This window comes from Chelonia mydas, chromosome 1 (assembly GCF_015237465.2).
Source record: "Chelonia mydas isolate rCheMyd1 chromosome 1, rCheMyd1.pri.v2, whole genome shotgun sequence".
Taxonomy (NCBI): domain Eukaryota; kingdom Metazoa; phylum Chordata; order Testudines; family Cheloniidae; genus Chelonia; species Chelonia mydas.
In genome coordinates, this window is record NC_057849.1 from 149,059,700 (window position 1) to 149,080,637 (window position 20,938).

At 40.6% G+C, this 20,938-nt stretch overlaps 1 protein-coding gene across 13 annotated transcripts in view; it reads right to left on the reverse strand.

Annotated features, from left to right (window-relative positions):
• Positions 1 to 20,938, reverse strand: part of RPGR (retinitis pigmentosa GTPase regulator) — a 126,647-nt gene that overhangs the window by 17,884 nt on the left and 87,825 nt on the right. For 2 of the 13 annotated variants that reach the window (XM_037902336.2, XM_037902310.2), the window contains 2 exons: positions 20,588 to 20,691; positions 14,638 to 15,982 (listed from right to left, as the gene is read on the reverse strand). In XM_037902336.2, coding sequence (XP_037758264.1) covers positions 15,755 to 15,982; positions 20,588 to 20,691 — 332 coding nt within the window. In that variant the 3' untranslated portion in view covers positions 14,638 to 15,754. Of the gene's footprint in view, positions 1 to 13,492; positions 15,983 to 17,898; positions 20,486 to 20,587; positions 20,692 to 20,938 lie in introns of those variants that run through there. The other 11 variants (XM_043538043.1, XM_037902296.2, XM_037902319.2 and 8 more) reach the window with 9 other exon arrangements.

The window sequence follows — 20,938 nt, forward strand, 5'->3', positions numbered from 1 at the left end:
GGGACAGGGATGACACCATAGAGGTTAGGGTCTCCCTCCAGAACTTCAATTTCTTCATCCACTTGTTGAGCCTTTTGAGATCTAGAATGGCTTGGATCCCTCCCTGTTTACTTCTGAATGATAAAGAAGATGGAATAGCACCCTGAAAAGCTTTCTTCTGAGGGCATACTCTATTACTCCCATACCTGGGATGTGAGAACTCTCGTTCTGGATTAGATCCTGCTTTACAGGATCATTCAAGATGGGGACTGGATGAAAAACAGATGGGGTGGAGCCTGTAACTCAAGAGAGTATCCCCACCTCACTATCTCCCTGACTCACTGGTCTGGGATCAAAGCAATCCATTCCTCCAGGAAATGGGAAATCCCTGCCCCCAAGCTTCAGCTCCAAATCTGGGTGGAGACTTATGCAGTCTTTGTCATAAAGAGGCTTTGGGAGTGGCAGGGTTCTCTTGGGCCTTTTCTCTTAAACCACAGTTCCATGGCTTTCCTCTGGAGAACCTGCTTATCTCTTTTCTGGTATTTCTGTAAGGATGAAGACCAAAGGAATGCCTGTGTCTGAAGGCCGGGCTGTACGCTCTCTTAAAGGCATGGTGTGGCATTGGAAAGAACTATTTAGATTTTGTGGCATTGTCTGCCACTAGCTTGTCTCCAAAAACCCGGCCTTTGTGAATTTGGCAGAGCACATCATCTGTTTTGAGAGGCTATCCACCTTCCAGGGACAGAGCTATCTGTGAAACCCTCTGGCAAAATGTATGCCTCATCCCCCTCTAAGGCTGGTTCACACAGACGATGACAGCCTAACTACTACTGCTATCAGTTACTCCATTAGCTCAAGTGGCAGAGGGCTGTGCAGTGGATGATGAACCATATGGGTGTCAATATGATACCGTACAATGGAATTTTTTTTTTCAGTTTCAACCTTAATTTGATTCTCTGGTGTGTCTGCATTATGATACAGATGCTAATTATATGACCACATACTATTTCTTCCACAGGATCCATGCTTCTTCAGTGTATGTCTTGGGGAAAATTTTATCCCTATATTGTATATGCAGAAGAGAACTTACTCATTTTGTAGTTTTTCTGTCAGTGACATTCTAGTTTTAAAGTTCAGCAGCAGGGGGAGCAGCAGCCAGCTGTTTTTCATAAGCTACAACCGGACAGGAACCACTAGAGGCCAGCATATCACCAGGTTTTTATCTCACTCACTGGATAAAATTGTCTGAAAGATACAGAACTAAGGAAGTTTCATTCTTCTTTAGATGGCAAATTACTAGTGCTACTTAACAGTCACTTCGCTGTTTGCAATAACCATCTTAGGAGAGATCCTAACTATTTTTCTTAAAATGGGACATACACGGTTGACAGAGTAATGCATCAAATTGTTATACCATCTTCTGTTAAGAAGGTGGAGGACCAAGTATTGTTGCTAAGTGTAGGAGTATTACTCTTGTACTTTGTATCACAGGATGGTTTTAAATTTTGTTAGCATTGATATTTGTTATTGGTAGGAAGTATGCAGCATGACTATTAATCTGAAAAACGGTGTCACATTACAGAGTACTGAAAAGGGCTAGGGTGACCAGAGGGCAAGTGTGAACAATTGGGACGGGGGTAGGGGGTAATAGGTGTCTATATAAGAAAAAGCTCCCAAAATCGGGACTGTCCCTATAAAATCGGGACATCTGGTCACCCTAAAAAGGGCTCATAGAAGAACTGCCAAATAACAGCCTTTAAATTTCACAGGGAAATATGCTTGGATGTAGCATGTGAAATTTCAGGGGGAATAATTTGTTTCTGTGGGACTGAAAAAGGAGGCTCATAATGGGAAGCTGGTTTGTCATTTAAAATATAGAGGCAGATGCATCCCTCCATAACTGAGTTTCACTGGTTGTATCTGTGAAAGTTCTAACTCACATAAGTAAATTTTATAGGGATTTAAAAGATTATAAGCCTTAGTGTTCAATACATTTATGATAAAGCTTTCTAAATCTATCACCTTAGTAGCTTATCCATTTTTCCATCTGCAAACTGATTGAAAATATATTGTCTATTAAAACTTAACCTTAAAATCTGCCAATCAGTTTAAAGATATTTGCTAACTTCGTAACTTGATACTTATGGCAGGGTTGTGTTCAGGAGATTCCACAGCTAGAAAAGTAAGGGTGTTATAGGTCAGGACTACACTGCAATTACTCCATCAGTTGAAGAAGAAGCATATAGCTGCATTATGGTTTTGTCTAGGGCTATTAACACACTTTTTCATAAGCATTAAAAACTGAAATAAGGAGGTTCTTTTTTCTTTAGTACACAAAAGGAGTCAATGAGATATGCTGTGGGCAATACTATCAACAAATATCTTGAGAATGTAAGTCTGGATATATTGGTTCAATTTTGGGCAACTGAAGTGACGCAGAGGTGTTTTTAAAAGAAATATAATAGAACATGTCAAATTCCATGCATTTTTGTGAGTGTGTTTCTGATAACTACACTAAAACTATAACTACATTATAAAGTTCTTTTGGTCATCATTTGTCAAAAACCAAATTGTGATTAGCTGGACCATTTTAATGTCATACTCACGCTTACATTCTACCTGAACTCACATTTATGTTACCCACAGCCTTAGAAGAAGGTAGGCTCATGTACACATGATAACATGCCAAAATGTGATCTGATTTACATCAACTCCATTGACTTCACCTGGGTAACTAGAGATAAGGGATGGACACAATATGTGTATATAAGCTATCTGGGGAAAAAGTAACAAAAATTACCACTCGGTATAGCAGTATGGTCTTTGGGAGTATGAAAAACAATCAGAAATGTGTGTTCATGTCCCACTGCCCTGTTCCTGCACCAACAAAGTCATGGGAGTTTTGCTATTATATCACCAACATTATTGTGTGGGCTGTATTGTCTCTTGAGCTCATGCAGGGTTTTTGAACACCTTGAAGTAGGTAGATGTAGGGCCAGATCCTGTGCTTTTTGACATCAATGCTGATTTACTATTTCTCTATCTGTAAGCTAAGCCATCTTTTAAAAAAGCATTATATAAAAATAGTAATGCAGAGAACCTTAAAGCAAAGAGCAAAAGATAGCTGCACTCAGCCGTTTTCTTGAAAAGATAAAAAGCTCTAAAATATATATTTAAAGCAGCAAGTACAGTATGGATTAAGAGTAAGGTGACCAGACAGCAAGTGTGAAAAATCAGGACACGAGGTGGGGTAATAGGTGCCTATATAAGAAAAAGCCCCAAATATCAGGACTGTCCCTATAAAATCGGGACATCTGGTCACCCTAATTAAGAGTGAGCAACTTAACTGCTGGGTCAGGGGCCAGAGGGAGGAAAAGAGTTGGCTGTAAAGATTGAGGTGCTATAGTTATACTTGCGGAGCACACAACCTCCACTGCATGGTAATTCTGATGATGAGTTTTAGAAAAAAAATGAAGTTTAAAGAGCCATCCCACTGGCATGAGCCAGGACCATGTAATCCAGGAACAGTGATTTATGCTGAAATACTTAGCTTTGGAAAATAAGGGGTAAATGGTAAAAAAACAAAAGCAGTGCTCCAAATCATTTCTATGATGGAATCTTCTGCTATTATTTAGCTGCCAAAATACCTTTTAATGAACAATATCCTTTTTATCGTGCAGTAAACTAAACAAAATGTGGCATGATTAAAGATGAAAAATCATTTATTTTTAATCAGTGCACACTGCCTGTTAGAGACTTGACTTTTGTGGCAGCAAACATCCCGTTTTCATGTTACTGTACTTGGAAGGGAACCAGGCAGAGGAAAAGACGGGCTAGTGAAGGAGAAATAGAGCTCAAGAATAAGTTTGCAGAGTTGGAAAATGAAGAAGGGGCTCAGCAGGTGGTCACTGAAGGTGGAATGGCAAGGAAGAAGAGAAGAGCAGCTAGTCCTATAGGGAAAAGGGAAGAGCCAATGGAGACTACACCAAATATGAGTCCCAGGAGGTTACACGATGGGTTGAAGAGGATTACAAGGGAGAATAGGAATAGAAAGAACTTGCAGCCAGAGGAAACAGGGGATAGACTGGAGAATAGCACAGTCACTAGGAAAAGGCAGGTCTACGTGATCGGGGACTCTTTACTGAGACGGATAGACAGGCCTGTAACCAGAGCTGATCCAGAGAATAGAAGGGTGTGCTGTCTTCCAGGTGCTAAGATACAAGATGTAGACCTGAGGTTGAAAAGGATCCTAAAGGGAGCAGGAAAGAATCCCCTAATTATCCTTCATGTGGGAACAAATGATACCGGTAGATTCTCGCTGGAACGTATCAAGGGAGACTACGCTAGGCTGGGGAAGACGCTTAAGGAAATCAAGGCTCAGGTGATCTTTAGTGGGATTCTGCCTGTTCCTAGAGAAGGGCAACAAAGGTGTGACAAGATTATGACTATCAACAGATGGCTTAGGCAGTGGTGCTATAAGGAGGGCTTTGGGATGTATGGCCACTGGGAGGCATTCATGGACAGAGGTCATTTCTCTCAGGATGGACTTCATCTGAGTAGGGAAGGAAATAGACTTCCAGGATGGAGGCTGGCACAACTGATTAAGAGAGCTTTAAACTAGGAATTTGGGGGTGATGTCCAGGTAATCTCCACGCCGGATTTTAGCATTGAGGGGGAAGAAAACAAAGTAAGAAAGGATACAGCCGTGGGTAGGAGAATGGACATAAGGAGGAAGGGCAGTGTGGATACCAGTCTAATAGGTCATACTGGCTGTAGAATCACCATGCCTAATCGGGTACAGAATGTGAGCGAGGCCAAACAGCAAAAATTAAGATGTTTGTACACCAATGCGAGGCGCCTAGGTAACAAAATGGAGGAACTCAAGCTACTGGTGCAGGAAGTGAAACCAGATATTGTAGGGATAACAGAAACATGGTGGAATAGTAGTCATGACTGGACTACAGGTATTGAGGGGTATGTGCTGTTTAGGAAAGACAGAAATAAAGGTAAAGGTGGTGGAGTAGCATTGTATATCAATGATGAGGTAGAATGTAAAGAAATAAGAAGCAATGGAATGGATAAGACAAAGTCCGTCTGGGCAAAAATCACATTGGGGAAGAAAACTACTAGAGCCTCCCCTGGGATAGTTCTCGGGGTGTGCTATAGACACCGGGATCTAATTTGGATATGGATAGAGCCCTCTTTAATGTTTTTAATGAAGTAAATACTAATGGAAACTGCGTGATCATGGGAGACTTTTAACTTCCCAGATATAGACTGGAGGACGAGTACTAGTAATAATAATAGGGCTCAGATTTTCCTAGATGCGATAGCTGATGGATTCCTTCATCAAGTAGTTGCTGAACCGACTAGAGGGGATGCCATTTTAGATTTGGTTTTGGTGAGTAGTGAGGACCTCACAGAAGAAATGGTTGTAGCGGACAATCTTGGTACAAGTGATCATGAGCTAATTCAATTCAAACTGAATGGAAGGATAAACAAAAATAAATCTGCGACTAGGGTTTTTAATTTCAAAAGAGCTGACTTTCAAAAATTAAGGAAATTAGTTAGGGAAGTGGATTGGACTGAAGAATTTATGGATCTAAAGGCAGAGGAGGCCTGGGATTATTTTAAGTCAAAGCTGCAGAAGCTATCGGAAGCCTGCATCCCAAGAAAGGGGAAAAAATTCATAGGCAGGAGTTGAAGACCAACCTGGATGAGCAAGCATCTCAGAGAGGTGATTAAGAAAAAGTAGAAAGCATACAGGGAGTGGAAGATGGGAGGGATCAGCAAGGAAAGTTACCTTATTGAGGTCAGAACATGTAGGGATAAAGTGAGACAGGCTAAAAGTCAAGTAGAGTTGGACCTTGCAAATGGAATTAAAACCAATAGTAAAAGGTTCTATAGTCATATAAATAAGAAGAAAACAAAGAAAGAAGAAGTGGGACTGCTAAACTAGTTAGGAGCCAACTAGGGGGGGCGCTTTTCTTGACCTGCTGCTCACAAATCAGGTAGAATTAGTGGGGGAAGCAAAAGTGGATGGGAATCTGGGAGGCAGTGACCATGAGTTGGTTGAGTTCAGGATCCTGACGCAGGGAAGAAAGGTAAGCAGCAGGATACGGACCCTGGACTTCAGGAAAGCAGACTTCGACTCCCTCAGGGAACAGATGGCCAGGATCCCCTGGGGGACTAACATGAAGGGGAAGGGAGTCCAGGAGAGCTGGCTGTATTTCAAGGAATCCCTGTTGAGGTTACAGGGACAAACCATCCCGATGAGTCGAAAGAATAGTAAATATGGCAGGCGACCAGCTTGGCTTAATGGTGAAATCCTAGCGGATCTTAAACATAAAAAAGAAGCTTACAAGAAGTGGAAGGTTGGACATATGACCAGGGAAGAGTATAAAAATATTGCTCGGGCATGTAGGAAAGATATCAGGAGGGCCAAATCACACCTGGAGCTGCAGCTAGCAAGAGATGTCAAGAGTAACAAGAAGGGTTTCTTCAAGTATGTTGGCAACAAGAAGAAAGCCAAGGAAAGTGTGGGCCCCTTACTGAATGAGGGAGGCAACCTAGTGACAGAGGATGTGGAAAAAGCTAATGTACTCAATGCTTTTTTTGCCTCTGTTTTCACTAACAAGGTCAGCTCCCAGACTGCTGCGCTGGGCATCACAAAATGGGGAAGAGATGGCCAGCCCTCTGTAGAGATAGAGGTAGTTAGGGACTATTTAGAAAAGCTGGACGTGCACAAGTCCATGGGGCCGGACGAATTGCATCCGAGAGTGCTGAAGGAATTGGCGGCTGTGATTGCAGAGCCCTTGGCCATTATCTTTGAAAACTCGTGGCGAACGGGGGAAGTCCCGGATGACTGGAAAAAGGCTAATGTAGTGCCCATCTTTAAAAAAGGGAAGAAGGAGGATCCTGGGAACTACAGGCCAGTCAGCCTCACCTCAGTCCCTGGAAAAATCATGGAGCAGGTCCTCAAAGAATCGATCCTGAAGCACTTAGAGGAGAGGAAAGTGATCAGGAACAGTCAGCATGGATTCACCAAGGGAAGGTCATGCCTGACTAATCTAATCGCCTTTTATGATGAGATTACTGGTTCTGTGGATGAAGGGAAAGCAGTGGATGTATTGTTTCTTGACTTTAGCAAAGCTTTTGACACGGTCTCCCACAACATTCTTGTCAGCAAGTTAAGGAAGTATGGGCTGGATGAATGCACTATAAGGTGGGTAGAAAGCTGGCTAGATTGTCGGGCTCAACGGGTAGTGATCAATGGCTCCATGTCTAGTTGGCAGCCGGTGTCAAGTGGAGTGCCCCAGGGGTCGGTCCTGGGGCCGGTTTTGTTCAATATCTTCATAAATGATCTGGAGGATGGTGTGGATTGCACTCTCAGCAAATTTGCGGATGATACTAAACTGGGAGGAGTGGTAGATACGCTGGAGGGGAGGGATAGGATACAGAAGGACCTAGACAAATTGGAGGATTGGGCCAAAAGAAATCTGATGAGGTTCAATAAGGATAAGTGCAGGGTCCTGCACTTAGGACGGAAGAACCCAATGCACCGCTACAGACTAGGGACCGAATGGCTAGGCAGCAGTTCTGCGGAAAAGGACCTAGGGGTGACAGTGGACGAGAAGCTGGATATGAGTCAGCAGTGTGCCCTTGTTGCCAAGAAGGCCAATGGCATTTTGGGATGTATAAGTAGGGGCATAGCGAGCAGATCGAGGGACGTGATCGTTCCCCTCTATTCGACACTGGTGAGGCCTCATCTGGAGTACTGTGTCCAGTTTTGGGCCCCACACTACAAGAAGGATGTGGATAAATTGGAAAGAGTCCAGCGAAGGGCAACAAAAATGATTAGGGGTCTAGAGCACATGACTTATGAGGAGAGGCTGAGGGAGCTGGGATTGTTTAGTCTGCAGAAGAGAAGAATGAGGGGGGATTTGATAGCTGCTTTCAACTACCTGAAAGGGGGTTCCAAAGAGGATGGCTCTAGACTGTTCTCAATGGTAGCAGATGACAGAACGAGGAGTAATGGTCTCAAGTTGCAATGGGGGAGGTTTAGATTGGATATTAGGAAAAACTTTTTCACTAAGAGGGTGGTGAAACACTGGAATGCGTTACCTAGGGAGGTGGTAGAATCTCCTTCCTTACAGGTTTTTAAGGTCAGGCTTGACAAAGCCCTGGCTGGGATGATTTAACTGGGACTTGGTCCTGCTTTGAGCAGGGGGTTGGACTAGATGACCTTCTGGGGTCCCTTCCAACCCTGATATTCTATGATTCTATGATTCTATGATTCTATAAACACTGAGGATGGAGTGGAGGTTAAGGATAATCTAGGCATGGCCCGATATCTAAACAAATACTTTGCCTCAGTCTTTAATAAGGCTAATGAGGATCTTGGGGATAATGGTAGCATAACAAATGGGAATGAGGGTATGGAGGTAGATATTACCATATCTGAGGTAGAAGCGAAACTCGAACCGCTTAGTGGGATTAAATCGGGGGGCCCAGATAATCTTCATCCAAGAATATTAAAGGAATTGGCACATGAAATTGCAAGCCCATTAACAAGAATTTTTAATGGATCTGTAAACTCAGGGGTTGTACCGTATGATTGGAGAATTGCTAACATAGTTCCTATTTTTAAGAAAAGGAAAAACGTGATCCGGGTAACTACAGGCCTGTTAGTTTGACATCTGTATATGCAAGGTCTTGGAAAAAATTTTGAAGGAGAAAGTAGTTAAGGACATTGAGGCCAATGGTAAATGGGACAAAATACAACATGGTTTTACAAAAGGTAGATCGTGCCAAACCAAACTGATCTCCTTCTTTGAGAAAGTAACAGATTTTTTAAACAAAGGAAACGCAGTGGATCTAATTTACTTAGATTTCAGTAAGGCGTTTCATACCGTGCCACATGGGGAATTATTAGTTAAATTGGAAAAGATGGGGATCAATATGAAAATTGAAAGGTGGATAAGGAATTGGTTAACAGGGAGACTACAGCGGGTCATACTGAAAGGTGAACTGTCAGGCTGACGGGAGGTTACCAGTGGAGTTCCTCAAGGATCAGTTTTGGGACCAATCTTATATAATCTTTTTATTACTGACCTCGGCACAAAAAGTGGGAGTGTGCTAATAAAGTTTGCAGATGATACAAAGCTGGGAGGTATTGCCAATTTAGAGAGAGACCAGGATATCATACAGGAAGATCTGGATGACCTTGTAAATTGGAGTAATAATAATAGGATGAAATTTAATAGTGAGAAGTGTAAGGTCATGCATTTAGGGATTAATAACAAGAATTTTAGTTATAAGCTGGGGATGCATCAATTAGAAGTAACAGAGGCGGAGAAGGACTTTGGAGTATTGGTTGATCACAGGATGACTATGAGCAGCCAATGTGATATGGCCATGAAAAAAGCTAATGCGGTCTTGGGGTGCATCAGGCGAGGTATTTCCAGTAGAGATAAGTTCTGGTCTCCCATGTTTAAGAAGGATGAATTCAAACTGGAACAGGTACAGAGAAGGGCTACTAGGATGATCCGAGAAATGGAAAACCTGTCTTATGAAAGGTTTCAGAGTAACAACCGTGTTAGTCTGTATTCGCAAAAAGAAAAGGAGTACTTGTGGCACCTTAGAGACTAACCAATTTATTTGAGCATAAGCTTTCGTGAGTTACAGCTCACTTCATCGGATGCATACTGTGGAAAGTGTAGAAGATCTTTTTACACACACAAAGCATGAAAAAAATACCTCCCCTCACCCCACTCTCCTGCTGGTAATAGCTTATCTAAAGTGATCACCCTCCTTACAATGTGTATGATAATCAAGTTGGGACATTTCCAGCACAAATCCAGGTTTTCTCACACCCCCCCCACCCCACACAAACCCACTCTCCTGCTGGTAATAGCTTATCTAAAGTGACCACTCTCCTTACAATGTGTATGATAATCAAGGTGGGCCATTTCCAGCACAAATCCAGGGTTTAACAAGAACGTCTGAGGAGGGGAGGGGGTAGGAAAAAACAAGGGGAAATAGGTTACCTTGCATAATGACTTAGCCACTCCCAGTCTCTATTCAAGCCTAAGTTAATTGTATCCAATTTGCAAATGAATTCCAATTCAACAGTTTCTCGCTGGAGTCTGGATTTGAAGTTTTTTTGTTGTAATATCGCAACTTTCATGTCTGTAATCGCGTGACCAGAGAGATTGAAGTGTTCTCCGACTGGTTTATGAATGTTATAATTCTTGACATTTGATTTGTGTCCATTTATTCTTTTACGTAGAAACTGTCCAGTTTGACCAATGTACATGGCAGAGGGGCATTGCTGGCACATGATGGCATATATCACATTGGTGGATGTGCAGGTGAACGAGGCTCTGATAGTGGGGCTGATGTTATTAGGCCCTGTGATGGTGTCCCCTGAATAGATATGTGGGCACAGTTGGCAACGGGCTTTGTTGCAAGGATAGGTTCCTGGGTTAGTGGTTCTGTTGTGTGGTATGTGGTTGGTGGTGAGTATTTGCTTCAGGTTGAGGGGCTATCTGTAGGCAAGGACTGGCCTGTCTCCCAAGATTTGTGAGAGTGTTGGGTCATCCTTCAGGATAGGTTGTAGATCCTTAATAATGCGTTGGAGAGGTTTTAGTTGGGGGCTGAAGGTGACGGCTACTGGCGTTCTGTTATTTTCTTTGTTAGGCCTGTCTTGTAGTAGGTGACTTCTGGGAACTCTTCTGGCTCTATCAATCTGTTTCTTCACTTCCGCAGGTGGGTATTGTAGTTTTAAGAATGCTTGATAGAGATCTTGTAGGTGTTTTGTCTCTGTCTGAGGGGTTGGAGCAAATGCGGTTGTATCTTAGAGCTTGGCTGTAGACGATGGATCGTGTGGTGTGGTCTGGATGAAAGCTGGAGGCATGTAGGTAGGCATAGTGGTCAGTAGGTTTCTGGTATAGGGTGGTGTTTATGTGACCATCGCTTATTAGCACCGTAGTGTCCAGGAAGTGAATCTCTTGTGTGGACTGGTCCAGGCTGAGGTTGATGGTGGGATGGAAATTGTTGAAATCATGGTGGAATTCTTCAAGGGCTTCTTTTCCATGGGTCGAGATGATGAAGATGTCATCAATATAGCGCAAGTAGACTAGGGGCGTTAGGGGACGAGAGCTGAGGAAGCGTTGTTCTAAGTCAGCCATAAAAACGTTGGTATACTGTGGGGCCATGCGGGTACCCATAGCTGTGCCGCTGATCTGAAGATATACATTGTCCCCAAATGTAAAATAGTTATGGGTAAGGACAAAGTCACAAAGTTCAGCCACCAGGTTTGCCGTGACATTATCGGGGATAGTGTTCTTGACGGCTTGTAGTCCATCTTTGTGTGGAATGTTGGTGTAGAGGGCTTCTACATCCATAGTGGCTAGGATGGTGTTATCAGGAAGATCACCAATGGATTGTAGTTTCCTCAGGAAGTCAGTGGTGTCTCGAAGGTAGCTGGGAGTGCTGGTAGCGTAGGGCCTGAGGAGGGAGTCTACATAGCCAGACAATCCTGCTGTCAGGGTGCCAATGCCTGAGATGATGGGGTGCCCAGGATTTCCAGGTTTATGGATCTTGGGTAGTAGATAGAATATCCCAGGTCGGGGTTCCAGGGGTGTGTCTGTGCGGATTTGATCTTGTGCTTTTTCAGGGAGTTTCTTGAGCAAACGCTGTAGTTTCTTTTGGTAACTCTCAGTGGGATCAGATGGTAATGGCTTGTAGAAAGTGGTGTTGGAGAGCTGCCGAGCAGCCTCTTGTTCATATTCCGACCTATTCATGATGACAACAGCACCTCCTTTGTCAGCCTTTTTGATTATGATGTCAGAGTTGTTTCTGAGGTTGTGGATGGCATTGTGCTCCGCACAGCTGAGGTTATGGGGCAAGTGATGCTGCTTTTCCACAATTTCAGCCCGTGCACGTCGGCGGAAGCACTCTATGATACAGTTCTGTGGTGACCTAGAATCCTATTTTCGACGTCTCTGACTCAAGGAATATTTCCAACATACCTCTGAACAATATACTAATCCACAGAGACCTCCCTACCAACACTACAAAAAGAAGGATTCTAGGTGGACTCCTCCTGAAGGTCGAAACAGCAGACTGGACTTCTACATAGAGTGCTTCCGCCGACGTGCACGGGCTGAAATTGTGGAAAAGCAGCATTGTGGAATTGTGGAAAAGGAGGGGGTGAGAAAACCTGGATTTGTGCTGGAAATGGCCCAACTTGATTATCATACACATTGTAAGGAGAGTGATCACTTTAGATAAGCTATTACCAGCAGGAGAATGGGGTGGGGGGAGGTATTTTTTCATGCTTTGTGTGTATAAAAAGATCTTCTACACTTTCCACAGTATGCAACCGATGAAGTGAGCTGTAGCTCACGAAAGCTTATGCTCAAATAAGTTGGTTAGTCTCTAAGGTGCCACAAGTACTCCTTTTCTTTTTGTCTTATGAAAGGAGACTCAAGGAGCTTGGCTTGTTTAGCCTAATCAAAAGAAGGTTAAGGGGAGATATGATTGCTCTCTATAAATATATCAGAGGGATAAATACCGGAGAGGGAGAGGAATTATTTAAGCTCAGTACCAATGTGGACACAAGAACAAATGGATATAAACTGGTCATCGGGAAGTTTAGACTTGAAATTAGACGAAGGTTTCTAACCATCAGAGGAGTGAACTTTTGGAATAGCCTTCCAAGGGAAGCAGTGGGGGCAAATGACCTATCTGGCTTTAAGATTAAACTCGATAAGTTTATGGAGGAGATGGCATGATGGGATAACATGATTTTGGCAATTAATTGATCTTTAAATATTCATGGTAAATAGGCCCAATAGCCTGTGATGGAATGTTAGATGGGGTGGGATCTGAGTTACTACAGAGAATTCTTTCCTGGGTATCTGGCTGGTGAATCTTGCCCATATGCTCAGGGTTCAGCTGACTGCCATATTTGGGGTCAGGAAGGAATTTTCCTCCAGGGTAGATTGGAAGAGGCCCTGGAGGTTTTTCGCCTTCCTTTCTAGCATGGGGCACAGGTCACTTGTCACAGGGCACAGGTCATTTTCTGCTCCTTGAAGTCTTTAAACCATGATTTGAGGACTTCAATAGCTCAGACATAGGTGAGAGGTTTATCGCAGGAGTGGGTGGGTGAGATTCTGTGGCCTGCATTGTGCAGGAGGTCAGACTAGATGATCATAATGGTCCCTTCTGACCTTAATATCTATGAATCTATAAGGGCAAAAGGGAACAGAAAAATATGCTGTATAAACATAATTGGATCACAATAGAATGTGCTTCCAAGTGTGTTTTGCTGTGTCAATAGCTTTAAGGAAACCTCCCCTTCTAGACTCTAGAGTAACATCATATTGAAGAGAATTACTCTTCACTAACTGAACTCACACTTTAAAAAAAAGAAAAAGACCTTAAGGTACCTTCCTTTGGGATCAATTCAGCCCCCTTTAAAAATGTAAAACTAATTTCAACTCACTGAAGGAAACCATTTAGTTTATCACTCCTCTTCCAAGATTTTTTCCTATTCAGACTAGGATCCAAGCAGAACAGAAGTCAAATGTGCACTGAGGAAAAGAGGAAAACAGTAAATACCATGTATTTTTCTAGAAAGAAAATAACATATTTAACATACATCTGTAGAACTCAAAGCTGCCGCATGGAAAAATAGCAGAACAAAAGGACAGAATCTTAATTAACTCTGGAAAAGGATGACACAGAATGCAGGCTTTTAATATGATGCTACTTACTGCAGTCCAGAAGAGGCTCCATTAAAGTATTTGGGTATTTGCCATACTTATAGGAATGAAGCATTCAGTTGGACCAATTTCTAGGTTAAGAACAGACCTAGTCACTTGTGACAGGGTTATATAAAGCCTAAGCAGCCCTGAAACTAGGAAAAATAGATAAATCAGAGGTGAAGTTGGGCCAAAGGCAGATTCAAAAGTGTGCACAAGTTAGTGAAATTAAATAACTTTTTCCTAGTTGTTTTTTAAAGATCAGCTCGTCTCTTATGAAATATTTTGAAAAGGATTCAATTTGGCTACAATTCTGATTTTATATTATATGTTGTACTTTACATGTTTAGCTTTGTTTAATAACTAAGGACTTTTGAATACAAAAACACAATCCTGGGATCAGATTAATCAAAGGACAGGATGTGTTTTTAAGTTTATTAATAAACTACATGCTTATTTCTTATTTATTTGCAGCTGAATTTTAAGGAATCTTGTCTCTTTATGAATTTGGTAATTAGAACTGTGTGTTAAATATAAGAAATGTAAACAACAAATAAAGATGACAAATTCTGAAAGAAAAAAACATTTGCATCCCACTGATGGGTCTGGAAATTGGCTGAAGCATTCACTTGCTCCTTCTGCATAATCCCTACCTGAGAGAGGGCCAAATCCCTTCTCCTCCCTTAGAGCAGAGCCACTGAAGCTACTGAAAGTACTTGCCTGAGAAAAACAAAAGGGATTTAGCCCATAATGATCTGTTTGCAACATCAATATTTCTCATAGTAATTCATTCAGATGTCCCAGAGGATATTAACTCCAGGCGGAAAGCAGGCAGCTGCAACACATGAAATGTTAATGAAGAAAATGTTTTCCTGCAAATGTCCTTCATAAAAGGAAAAGGAAAAAAATACAGAAAATTATACATAAACTCAAATGATTTCTTAATATGACAGAATGCTTTTCAAAGTTTTTCCACAAGGCATCAGCTGCTCTATAAGGATGAATATCTTAGTAGCCTTGTCGATGTGATCAATTTATTTCCTTTACTAAATATAAAGTTTTGCTTACTTCAAGATGTCCACCATATGTAATCATAATTAAGGGTCTCAGATGCTGTAGCTTGTATGCTAACAAAACCTCCACTAAAGTACAGTGAAGATTTGGGTGCTCAAGGATGCAGGAATAGGCTTCCAGTAAAATGGTAAAAAATGGCAATATTGACAATTGATTTCATTCTGCCCTGCTGTTGGCTTGATTCTATGTAGAGGTGAATTCCCTCAACAACTCTCACTGATTTCAGCTAGAGTTGAAAGCACTCAGCATCTCCCAAAACTGAGTGGAGTTTCTGCAAGGCCCTGATTTGTCCAGGTACATAAGCACATTACACATTACTTACAGTTAGGCATCTCATTGACTTCACTGAAACGACACATATTCATAAAGCTAGACACATGTTTACAGTACCTTGCTGAATCAGGGCCTATATTTTTAAATACTTTTGAGTTTTTATTGCTATTTTTCTATTTCAAAATGGAACAAGACAGATGATTTCTAAGTGGCTCAATACCCTTAATGTTAATTTCTAAACATTCCTAGCTATTTTGTTGAACTAAATAATACACTACAGTAGCTATTTACAGCTTTGCACCACATCAGACTGTAAGTGGTACCATGTAGATTCAAGCTTAGGATACAACTATTTAGCAAAAATTATTAAAATGCCTGAATCCAACTTTTCACATACAAAAATATATTTTTATTACAACACTGAACAGTTAAGGCCACAACACTTCAGTAACATTCTGATAAGCTTATCAGTTTCAATTACTAAAATTATCAATAGAAATAAATACCAAAACCAAGGTCTTCAAGTCCAAAACCAAGGCAAACAACTTAATTATTTTTTTTAAATCTGTCATCAGTAACAATAAGAAGTCATAATTGTTTTCAAGTATAAATTGCAACATGTGCTTGCAGCCTGTCAAATATATATTCTGACAGCATTACAGTATTACACAAGTAGAGGACTTGGTCTTTCTGCCCTGGTTAGTTGTGGTTTCCTTAGGATTCTTCCTCGTGTGATTTTGGTTTTCATCTTTCCTGTCATCGCCAGATAAATCTGCTTCCTTTCCTTTATCCTTTTCACTTTGGAGTGGCTTTTCAGATTTACCTTCACTGCTGTTATGTACATTTTTCTGACTTGTCAACGACTTTCGCTTAAACAAAGAAAACTAAAATAAAAGATGATATATTACCCCCTCGACAATTAATAGTGATTTTCAAGATGTACAAAAAAGCCTGCACACAAGTTAAAAGTTGCACTCTCAAATGAACTTAGGCCACACAATTATGTTTGGTAAAACAAACAAAAACCCCACCTTTCCTAAACATAAATGTTTCAACAATCTTTTAAAAATGTTAAATGGATAACATTCCTTTGCAGTATTTGTAACCCAAATATTGCCAGTTTTGCCCGTGTGTGTAAGAACGAGAAAGTGAAACTGAGCATACACTGATGAATAACACAAGTTTGTTTACACAGACCAAACTCAGCAAATTGCAAGAAGTAAACAAACAGCATAAATGATGAAAAATAAATTAAATTTGTAGTATTTTTTTCAGTTTTAAGAATTAGGGCTCAAAAAATTAATTGCAATTAAAAAAACTGCGATCAATCACAGTTTTAATCACACTGTTAAACAATTGAAATTTATTAAATATTTTTGGATGTTTTTCTACATTTTCAAATATATTGATTTCAATTACAACACAGAATACAAAGTGTGCAGTGCTCATTTTATTTTTATTTTTTTATTACAAATATTTGCTCTGTAAAAATGATAAAAGAAATAGTATTCTTCAATTCACCTCATACAAGTACTCTAGTGCAATCTCTTTATCGTGAAAGTGCAACTTATAAACATAGATTTTTTTGTTACATAACTGCACTCAAGAACAAAACAATGTAAAACTTTAGATCTTACACGTCCACTCAGTCCTACTTCTTGTTCAGTCAATTGCTAAGAAAAACAAGTTTGTTTACCTTTACGGGTGATAATGCTGCCCGCTTATTTACAATGTCACCTGAAAGTGAGAGCAGGCATTCGCATGGCACTTTTCTAGCCAGCATTGCAAGGTATTTATGTGCCAATACGCTAAACATTTGTTTGCCCCTTCACACGTCGGTCACCATTCCAGAGGACATGCTACCATGCTGATGATGCTCGTTAAAAAATAATGCCTTAGTTAAATTTGTGCCTGAACTCCTTGGGGGAGAATTGTATGTCTCCTGCTCTGTTTTACCTGCATTCTGCCATATATTTCATGTTATAGCCGCCTCAGATGATGACCCAGCACATGCTGTTCATTTTAAGAACATTTTCACTGCAGATTTAACAACATGCAAAGAAGGTACCATTTGAGATTTCTAAAGATAGCTACAGCACTCGAACCAAGGTTTAAGAATCTGAAGTGCCTTCTAAAATATGAGAGGGATGAGGTGTGGAACATGCTTTCAGAAGTCTTAAAAGAGCAACACTTTGATACCAAAACTACAGAACCCAAAACATAAAAAAGAAAAGCAACCTTCTGCTGGTGGCATCTGACTCAGATGATGAAAATGAACATGCGTTGGTTCACACTGCTTTGGATCATTATTGATCAGAACCTGTCATCAGCATGGATGCAAGTCCTCTGGAATGGTGGTTGAGGCATGAGGGACATATGAATCTTTTGTGCAACTGGCACGTAAATATTTTGCAACACCAGCTACAACAGTGTCATGTGAATGCCTGTTTCTCACTTTCAGATGACATTGTAAGCAAGAAGCAGGCAGCATTATCTCCTGCAAATGTAAACAAACTTGTTTGTCTGAGCGATTGGCTGAACAAGAAGTAGGACTGTGTGGACTTGTAGGCTCTAAAGTTTTACACTGTTTTATTTTTGAATCCAGGTTTTTTGTACATAATTCTATATTTGTAAGTTCAACTTTCATTATAAAGAGACTGCACTACAGTACTTGTATTAGGTGAACTGAAAAATACTATTTCTTTTGTTTTTTACAGTGCAAATATTGGTAATAAAAATAAATATAAAGTGAGTACTACACTTTGCATTCTGTGTTGTAATTGAAATCAATATATTTGAAAATGTAGAAAACATCCAAAAATATTTAAATAAATGGTATTCTATTATTAACAGTGTGATTAATCGCACAATTAATCGCGATTAATTTTTTTAATCGCTTGACAGCCCTATTAAGAATTTAAAGCCAGATGCTGGAAACGTATTTCATGAACAAAGGCAAACCATTTAGTTACATGCTTAATTTTAAGTATGTGTGTAGTCCTAATGAAGTCAATGACAACAGACTTTGACGTTAATGGGACTACTCATGTGCTTAAAATTAAGCGTGTGTTTAAATGCTTTGCTGGATTGGGGACAGAGTGCTCAGTACCTTGAATGACTGAGCATTTGAGTTCCAACCCTTCAAGGGGCTCCATGTAAGGTGGTCACCTGCAGCCCTCTAAAGAACTCCATGGATATCAACTCTGTATGTTTTTAGCTCAGTAAAACTCAAAATGGTGAATTATTTCCTTCTTTGAGGTACACTGTATAAGATCAAATAAGAATTATAGGCCTGATCCAACTTTCACTAAAGTCTTCAGAAAGACTTACAATGACTTTAACAGGAGTTGAATCAGATCCTAAATCTGTGGTAAACCCTGCAAACCCTGAAAAATATTAGCTCTTAATTATGCAAAGAACAGTCTCATTCAAGTCAATACGAGTATTCATATAAGTAAGAGTTTGCAGGATCAGTCTCGTCATTTGGACTATAAAAAAATTTTTAATCTAAAAATCCCAGACAAGTTCTCTAATTTATTCATTGTCAGTTATACAAGAAAACAATCCTGTATCTGATTTAAACTAGCTGTTGAAATTGATGAAACAACACTACTTCCTTTTTGCTTTTTTGCCAGGACATGGAGAATTGTGTGTGTCAGAGGGTTCAGAGTTCATATGCATATTCTTTAGGAACTGCCTAAAATACTTTGGAAAAGACAGATCGTTATTTAAAAATCTGGGGTTAGAGTAAATATGTTTACTTTTCAAGCAGGTGATACTCATCTTTTGACAGTGTTCTATTCTGCTGTTATTCATATTATCTGCATTCATTTTAGTTTAGAGAATAGCCTATTTTAAGCTTCAATCGGAGAACAACATAGCCCTAGAAAACTTCTTTTAAAACGTACAGTATGTTGTATCTATAAGTCTTTTTACACTAAGGTGTCTGACAAAGAGATTCCAGTAATAAATTCACCACTTAACCTTCTTTTACCGGCACAGAATTGTTTTCAACTTCACAATACTTCTCCCCCACAGTATCTGACGTATACCCCAAAACTCAAACCTCCGGGGGTTGGGGAAGGAGGTGAGACTTTGTGGGTTGCTTGGAGCAAAGCAACATTTATTCAAATAAAATTTTAACAGAATGTTTCTTTGTACCTGTTTTTTATTATGTGATTTCTGGGTTATAATATTATCTTGTTTTCTACAGTCTTCTGCTTTGGAGGAGATTTTTGAACATGGGGGATAAAATCCTGGCTCCATTTAAGTCAATGGGAGTTTTGCCATCATTTGAGTTCAGTGGGGTCAGGATTTCACCTATAGCAATAGGTCCTGTATGTCAAATGCATTGGCTACTTCTTCTCAGAGTTCTTTACATTCCCAATGCTGCAAATAGGACACAGGCCCTTGAAATGGGGGACAGTAGTCTCTCTACATCTTCCAAACCAGGTTTGTCTTCCTTCTTTGGTCTCTTAGCTCTTTTCCCATTGCTTGTCCCTTTCCCCTACAGAGTGTGTCTACACAGCCCGGGGCAGTCAGAGTCCTAGCCTGGGGTCCATATATTCCGGCTTATGCTACTGCACTAAAACAACTGTGTAGACAGCCCTTTGAAATTGTGCCTTGGGCTGGAGCATGGGCCCCTCTGTAGGCTTCAGAGCTCAAGATCCAGCCTAAGCCACAACCTCAAGCACAGTCTACACAGCTGTTTTTAGCACAGTAGCACGAGCCCTGTGAGTCCAAATCTATCGGACCTGGGCTGGGAGGCTCACTGCTGCAAGCTGTGTAGACATACCCAGAAGCTCTTCACCAGTCATACCGTGCTGAACCCCCACCTCCACCCTGAGTATTCCTAAGGCTGTTCACATGCCATCAGGTCCTCTCTTCCTCTGATTAGCCTCTGGTTCACTCCTTGCTCTATTAAAAATATGGGCACAGTAGGGAATAACCAGAGGAAGAAGAGAAACCTGGTGTAAAAGCAGCATAAACCACTGCTACACTGTGGGACATATAGAAACATGACAAGATGGTATGACACAAAAATGGAAATATCTGAACAAGTGAGATGTACAGAAAATGTAGGATACTTAAGAGATAAGCCTGCCATCAGTGGTCCAAGTCTGGATATTTCCCCTGACTATGTCTCAACTCTTCCATTATGGGGTTGTGGCTCATAATGCTTTCACATGATGTCTTATCCTCTCTATCTGCATATTGGAGTCAATGGAATCACTCGTGCGATAAGTTACTGTTGAATGTGAGTAAGGTTCTCGGGCCTTCTGCAATTCCAAGAATGATCCACAATAATGGATACTCTTCAACAGTAGCCGGCACATACAAAGGGATGTTCACTGGGGCTTTTCAGTCAGCTATGATGATGAGGCTCACTTGTGTGGAAAAGGATCAAAAATTTCAGTAACTGCTCACCATTATTATTATTATTTTATTATTAGTCAAATTACACAGAACTGAAAACTCAGGTGGTTTACCTTTTTAGTCCTTCCAAGTATTCCTCCAGATATTCTGTCAGTACTACTTTCCGAAATTGCCCCTAAAGAACGGTTCTCAGGATGAGTGTCGGTATTTTCTCTTTCTAAAACAACACAAGACATTACGTTTAACTTTTTTTTCACAACTGCAAAAAGAGACCTGTGCTTTTAATTATTTTTAACACTCAGACACACAAATTAGTTCTGCATCTAAAATGGAATAGACAGAATAAAATATTCAGTTCCACTTGATACCCAGCCAAACCTGAACAATTCTGTTTTTATTTTTCTCATTTCTATTTATATCTGTTTACCATACCCCAGATGTTTGATTTTCAAAAGCAGAATTAA